This window comes from Penaeus chinensis, chromosome 9, assembly GCF_019202785.1.
Source record: "Penaeus chinensis breed Huanghai No. 1 chromosome 9, ASM1920278v2, whole genome shotgun sequence".
NCBI lineage: Eukaryota > Metazoa > Arthropoda > Malacostraca > Decapoda > Penaeidae > Penaeus > Penaeus chinensis.
In genome coordinates this window covers 26,255,273-26,262,807 of record NC_061827.1, presented here as the reverse complement: position 1 = coordinate 26,262,807, position 7,535 = coordinate 26,255,273, and the positions used below count along the sequence as shown (strand labels likewise).

General features: G+C 33.1%; 1 protein-coding gene across 3 annotated transcripts in view; it reads left to right on the top strand.

Moving 5' to 3' along the window:
- The window catches only part of LOC125028816 (probable palmitoyltransferase ZDHHC24), a 7,914-nt gene extending 812 nt beyond the window's left edge, over positions 1-7,102 (top strand). Inside the window, exons 1-5 of one of the 3 annotated variants that reach the window (XM_047618338.1) lie at positions 1-59; positions 379-475; positions 1,941-2,213; positions 2,579-2,686; positions 4,745-7,102. The exon at positions 1-59 is cut by the window's left edge and continues 249 nt beyond it. In XM_047618338.1, coding sequence (XP_047474294.1) covers positions 1,952-2,213; positions 2,579-2,686; positions 4,745-5,217 — 843 coding nt within the window. In that variant the 5' untranslated portion in view covers positions 1-59; positions 379-475; positions 1,941-1,951 and the 3' untranslated portion in view covers positions 5,218-7,102. The remainder of the gene's footprint in view (positions 60-378; positions 476-1,940; positions 2,214-2,578; positions 2,687-4,744) is intronic. The other 2 variants (XM_047618339.1, XM_047618337.1) reach the window with 2 other exon arrangements.
- The last annotated feature ends 433 nt before the right edge of the window (positions 7,103-7,535 follow it).

Genomic DNA, 7,535 nt, shown 5'->3' with positions numbered 1-7,535 from the left:
TAAGTTAACAGACCTCCATGTATGTGCTGGCAAGACAGAGCTTGGATTGGTTCCTTGAGGTAATGCTGGGAAAGTTTATAAACCATACACGTGATGGTTATTAGGAAACTAATATTAACAGTTTTACTGCCAGTCACCTGCCCACTTTAATTCTTAAATTTATTGGGGCAACTGTGTCACAGTAACAGTGTCTTTGAATTTATTGATCTATCTTGTAGTCTACTGTATAACTATTCCATATTCAAGTATGCATTGATATTATCATTATAGGTTTATTTGTTATCTTCAAAGGAAACTATCTCTCATGTAAAATCTTATAAACATATGAGATTGAAAACTACTTTGATATTTCCTTTTACTACTGTTTGTTTTCTTCAGAACAAACTTCTAGCCACTTAATATCTGGAACAGCCATTAGTGGATGGTTCCACCCTTATTGAAGACCCCAGGATTCACCAGCTGAGTCAAGCTTCAGGTAAACTTAAATTTTATGTTAGTTAAACTGAAACATCTGGGGATGGCATGTAAGTACATGCCATGCCTACTGTGAGTTTTGTTTATTGATTGTCTTTACACATAAATGGCTCCACAAATATCAATATGTACGTCACCAATAAGCCAATTACTAGTACTACCACTCTCATCTGTATATCCTGTTCCTTGATTTTTGTTAATATTTGTCTTATGATACTGTTAATAATTTCAGCAACATTATAATAATTATAATGTCTATAATAATTATAACAATATTAAAAAGAACAAAAATTTTCCCTAAAACTCAAGGAAAGGTGAAATCAGGTTAGGTCACGAGGTTTAACAATTGAATCCTTGGTTACTGAGCACATGTGGAACCATCTGTGTGTAGAGACATTTCACAAAGCAATACTAAAGTGAACACTATATTTTCCTGGTGGTATTGGGTTCATATTTGATGTGGTCTTTGGATATTATGCTGTATTTTATATTCGGATAAAAACTGATGATATTAAAAACCTATAGTACCTATATAAAGAAAAGGAAGTCATTTATGTTAGGCACACTCAAAACAATCATATATCTATAATAAGTTCACATTTTCTTACAAGTACCAGTAACAATTTAAGAAATTAAGGTTAATCCAATATTGTATCCTTTTACTTTTCTGACATGAATTTTTGTATTGTTACAGATGATGAGATTATACTGTAAATGTCTTTAATTATGTGCAGACATGCTTTCATTTTTACATTAGATATCAGTGACTTTCAGTATTTATTTTCACCCAATTTATCCATTATGATACATTAAAATTATCTTGTAATACATAATCAGTCTCGGAGTGTAGATTTTTCCTTTTGTTATTTATTTTTTATTTTCCTTTTTTTTCTTCGGCCTATTCAAAGGAAATATTATCTAGAAATAATGCCTTTGGGAATTCATGCTCAAGTTTTGATATTCTGTTTTATCATTATATATAATTTGAAGTGAACAAAATATTAGGGAACCATAGCTTTTTCATGTTCATGTTGTTCTATAGATATGGGGAATATGCTTTCTTATTTACTATATCCTGTGGTTAGGATATGTATTATTTTTCCCTCTTCTAGAATTACCAAGGCTATCTTTGGTATATAATATCTCTCCTTAGTTTTTGTTAGCAAATTCTAGTATGGAAAGTTAAAGTTTCCCACTGTATATTATGAATTATGCTATTATTACAGCATTTACAGAGTGGATTTTCTTTTTTACCATAACTTTGATGTAAGTTTGGTTGTTTTATTTCTCTATTGAACATAGTTTACATAATTTCCCTCACTTGAATCGAAATTGAGTTTACAAGGATTTTCCCACACACCCACATCCACACCAACATGCACACCTATGCCACAACCCCCCCCCCCCTTACACACATGTAAAAACTGTCAAGTATTGTCTGTCACTGAATATACATACTTTTTCAGGTACAGTAAACATGGGCAAGAGTACAACAATAATCCCACGCAAAGCTACAGATAAAGCATTGTTTCTTTTCATGGTAATAGGCATACCATTTGGAGTCTTCTGGCTGGGATTTGTTATACTGCCGCATTACCATGATGAGTTGAACTCCAGTGTAGTGATGCACATTATTGCAATGGTATTTGTCACCTACAACATATTCCACAATCTTCTCCTTGTAATAAGGACAGATGCCAGTGGAAGAACCTCCTTTCTGCCTTCTGTGCTCAAACCTGGTGAGGATATTTTTAATAATAGCATTATATTTGACTTGTGACTCAGGTCACATATTTATCCTGTAAATCCCTTTTCAGTATCAGCATATTGGATTAATTAAGGAAAACTCTTTCTTCAGTATCAAGCAAAGCATAGGAACTATAAGTGTTTGTATCAATCACCATCATCATCATCATCATCATCATCATCATCATCATCATCATCATCATCATCATCATCATCATCATCATCATCATCATCATCATCATCATCATCATCATCATCATCATCATCATCATCATCATCATCATCATCATCATCATCATCATCATCATCAATATCAATACTTCTATTACTTTTTTAATGTCAACATATATATTTACAGGTTGGAGGTATTGTGCAATTTGTCAAGTGAATTACCCTCCGAGGTCATATCACTGCCACACATGTGATGAATGCATACTAAAGAGGGATCACCACTGCAAATTTACAGGTACTTTTGATATTGGGCTCTTCAATGTTATGTTCTTGATATTTTATACAAAATATTACTTACTCACTGTTCACTTCTTGAACCCTACTTTATGTATTTTTTATAATTGTTTTTGCTTTTATTCATTTTTAAGAATGAAATAAACCAGGTAGATTATATTTAGTTTAATGGAAGAATGGTATCAAAATCTAACTCCTGAGTAGACAAGATGGATCACACAAAATACTTCTTATGTGTCAGACTTTCACCCGACTGACCGCTCATCAAGAAGTTAGAGGTGTGGATCTTAGAACTGGTTTATAACTGTACCTAGTGACATCATTTTTATGTAAATATTATTTAACCACTTCAAACAAGAACGTATAATTTGATATCAAAGAATTAATAACTTTTTTATTGATGCAAGTAATCATTTGTATTCTCACTCATATCAGATTGGAACTAAATCTAGATCTGATGGAAGTCAATATTTTATTTACTTTGATAATATTAAGATTATATTGTAGTAAACAAAACAAAGGAAGTAGTGAAGTTCAAGCAGGTTATGTGTATTAGCTGTAACCAGTGTGTTGCTCCTGCAACATTTTATTGCAATAGTACCCTTCAACATACTTAAGAATATGTCCAACATATATTTATATATGAAATGCTATGTGATTCTTATTATAATCCATTTTAATGATGCTGTGGAACCCCGGTGACAAGGTATATTAATTCATGTAATCACTTCCTGTTTTAGAAGCAAGGAGGATGAATAAATCAAACTTTAGAAATAAAATAAAAAGGTCTAGGCAAGGCCATTTCTCTTTGATTTTGCATGTCACTAGAAATATGTTATCATTGTAATGAGGAGCAAAAAGATCACTGGATATACTGGATTTTCTGAAGAAATATAAATTGTAGCTATTTATAGCAAAAACTAAGTGATGGAACTGATGAATACATTATGGATCCTTGCCATCATAAGAACTTTTTAAATAAGATAGATTCCCCAAAGATGTACAACTATTATTTCTTTATCTCAAGCTTAAAATACCAAGATAGCTTAGCTACCTGATATAGCATTGTAATATAACATGGTTTGACTCCTTCACCCTTATTTTGAAAGAAAAAAGAAAATTATATTTTGAATTAATGTAATAGGAAAATTTAAGGCAATTTGAAAAATATTGTTGACTTGATTATATAGATCTATGACTGAATTCTAGATTTTATCTTTCATAAATACTAAAAAGAAGCTATCTACTACATCTTCTGAAAATTTAAGTTGTATTTTTGGTATTAGTTAATTAACCCATTATATCTGGGTGCTTTGCAACCCACACCCTGACCCTAATCTGGGCATTAAACTTTCTTTCCTCACATGAACACTCCTGTGTGGTATCAAGAATCCTTACCTCCCCTTTGCAATCTTATTTTTTTCTGCTCAAGTATTTTTTTGTGATATTTTCCAAGGTCCATACATTTCATTAGAATTACTGTATCTTGATAATAGACAGTTTTCATTGAGCAGACTCCATATTATGTCTAGGTGGGCTACAACTCTGTGCAATAACAATAACAGTCAGTAAAATTGTGACATTTGTGTAATTTTTCTTATTTTCATATGAAATTTTCTATAACATACCCTGCACTGCCAATTATGGCACTCTTCCAGCCATGGCTCACAGATGGTACATGCCATACTCATTTTCCAGTAGAAATGAGCCACTTCCTAAATGCTCACTGAGTCTAATCTCTTATGACGAGTCATTCCAGGCACCTGAGCCCTTAGCCAAATTTTTATTGATGACATATTCCTTTTCATGACATGATGGTCACATCATCCAGATACATTGGTTTAGAATTTACATTATGGGTTAAAAACATTAGTGATTTTCTGGTGTCCTGTTGAATAATTGTTTTGATTGCTGTGTCCTCACCCGAGCATGGTTGAATGTAGAACACACCTTCTTTATGGGTTGAAACATTTATGCAAAATAAGATATAGTTCTGTTGCCTATAATAGTTTAATTAAATTAATCAGAAGTTTTCATTATATGTTTTTTTTTCTTCCAGGTTGCTGTGTTGGCTACCATAACCACCGTTACTTTTTGATGGGAATCTTTTATATATTTATAGGAGCTTTGTATGGAATTTACTATCAGTGGGAGTATGTGTATGAAACGATAAATCTCCCAGTCATATATTTTTTCCTCTGTTTACTTGCTCCACATTTTGCTCTTCTGTTTGGAGCCATAAATTTGTGGGGTGTCCTTGTAGCTACTTTGCACACACTTGGTCTTGCCACTCTCCTAATGGTGTCGTACTTATTACTGATGCAGGCTAAGGCAATATGTCAGGGGCAGACTCAGTATGAGATGAAGCACAACATACACGACTACAATCTGAGTTTGCGCCAGAATATTGTTGATGTGTTGGGCAGGAGATGGAGAATTGCTTGGATTTCCCCCTTTATACCATCACCTCTCACTGGGGACGGTTTGAAATTCCTCAGGGCAACTGAGTATGAACCACCAAAGGATATATAACCCTTGTGTTTAGCAGTCCAATACTATAAAGAAAACTATACTAATGAGAATCATAGAATAAACATGAGTAAATGTGAAATAGGTATTTGATTATATTGTTAATATTGAACAGGACAATCAATTTTATTGTTGAAATTGATCTGTCTATGAAGCATAATTAGTGCCAAGCATGTGTACAAATAGCATTTGATATGTGGAGAAATAATTGTAGTTTTGTAGTGCAGAGTATGCATTATTTTCTAAATGGATGAATTATGTGTGATTTGTGATATTAACCAGCTAATATTAGATAGTGTATCTTTATGGCTCAAATATATCTGAAGTAATGTTGCTCAGGCAAGTATATATTGCTTGTATTTATGTAATGTAGTGTTATAGCATGAAGCCATTTTAGGGAAAATGAGAAATCTTGCAGAGTAAAGAACTAAGTAAACACTAGATTAGCATGGGTAAACAGTTTATGTAATGACAAGACTTGTTTATGAAGCTTTCTTTTGAACCTACCTGTGAAAATATATGCCTCTTTCATTGGGTGCTACAATGTGCATTATTATGTGAATTGATTTTCTTTGGTTGAATATTTTCAAAGGATGTGGGCTGTGAATAGAATTAGTAGTTAAAATGTAGGAACACAGATTTGGTTACTACATGGCTAGATTTATATATAGATATACAATTAACAATGCCAATGTGTTTTTCCTTTATTTATATATTGAGGATAGATAGAAGTCAGTTTGCATGAGTTTGATGAACTACATAGCCTCTGACTTAACCCATTGGTACATTATCTACTTTAGTTTTGTTTTGTCAATTTTGTTTACATATAGATAGCTTCACAAGCACTTTGCCATCAAGGAGGTAGTTACTAGGCCTAACTAACCACATCTGCTTAGCCCAGTACTTGATTTTTGGGATTTTTTATTTTTTTTATTTCCAGTACTTATAATTGGCAATTATTATAGTTATCAATGTTGTTATGAATATTAACACTATTATATCAACATTACTAACTGTAATACAAAGTATCCCTCCCCCCAAAAAACAAAAAATCAAGGAAAACAAAACTGTTGATTTCAGGGAGGCCTCATAATAGATTCCTTGCTGACTAAGTACTCATGGTGCCATCTCTGTGCAAACATAGTTTATAAAATGAAATTATAGTGGATTATGCAAAATGCATAATCCAACAAGAGTGGTTCTTATGCATTGTCATAGGTTTGGTTACTATACTTTCTACAAGTTTCATATGCATTATACTACAAAGCAGCTGTTATGGTTAAAAGATGCACTGTATAGGTGTTACTTCTTCTAGCAGCATAATCTTAGGATTAAGCATTCCTAGAAATAAATACTGTAGTTTAATATTCCACCCTCCTTTAAGGGCAATTTACTATCAGGTGTCAATTTCCAGTGGAAAAGAGTAATCCTGTTATATCTCTTTCCGCCATATTTAGATGGGCACTGACTAATTCTGGAATTTTGGAATTAATTAGCATTTAAATTGACTATATTTTCTAGTTAATCAAGTAAATCTCTCTTGTGTGCAAAATTCACTTGTATATTTTCAAATATCCACAAAGCATCTCTTGATTTAATTGAAAATTTGAAGTATGTATACAGGAGAGCACAGGCCCGATTACTGCATGGACCTGCTCAAGACTCCTTTTTTTCTCTTCTTGTAGACCTTAGTTTGGACTTATACTATTTTTATTATGGATGATATGATTAGTGCTAAGTATTCAATTTATTTTTGTGATTGAAGATTTGTAACACACTCACACTCACACTCACACACTCATACTCATACTTATACTCACACTTATACTCACAGTCAGACTCACACTCACTCACAGCTCAGACACACATGCTCAGACTCGCTCACACTCGCTCACACTCACACTCACTCACACTCACTCACACTCACTCACACTCACTCACACTCACTCACACTCACTCACACTCACTCACACTCACTCTCACTCACACTCATTCACACTCACATTCACATGTACATTAACACTCACACTCACACTGATGCTTTTGAGTAACACTTGCTCATGCACATGCAAACACACACACATGCACATGCACGTACATACACACTCATGTGCACGTACACATACAAATGCACACACACAATAATACACACTCACATGCAAACTCATACACATATATGTGCACTGTGAACTGATTGAATAAATTTGAATCATTCTGGCTTATTAGGTCTTACAAATGTATTCTTATCTGAAACATTAGGGTAAGTGAATATGATGCTACTATGATGTTAGGGCTGTTTTGAATTTTATGATAAGGAGTTC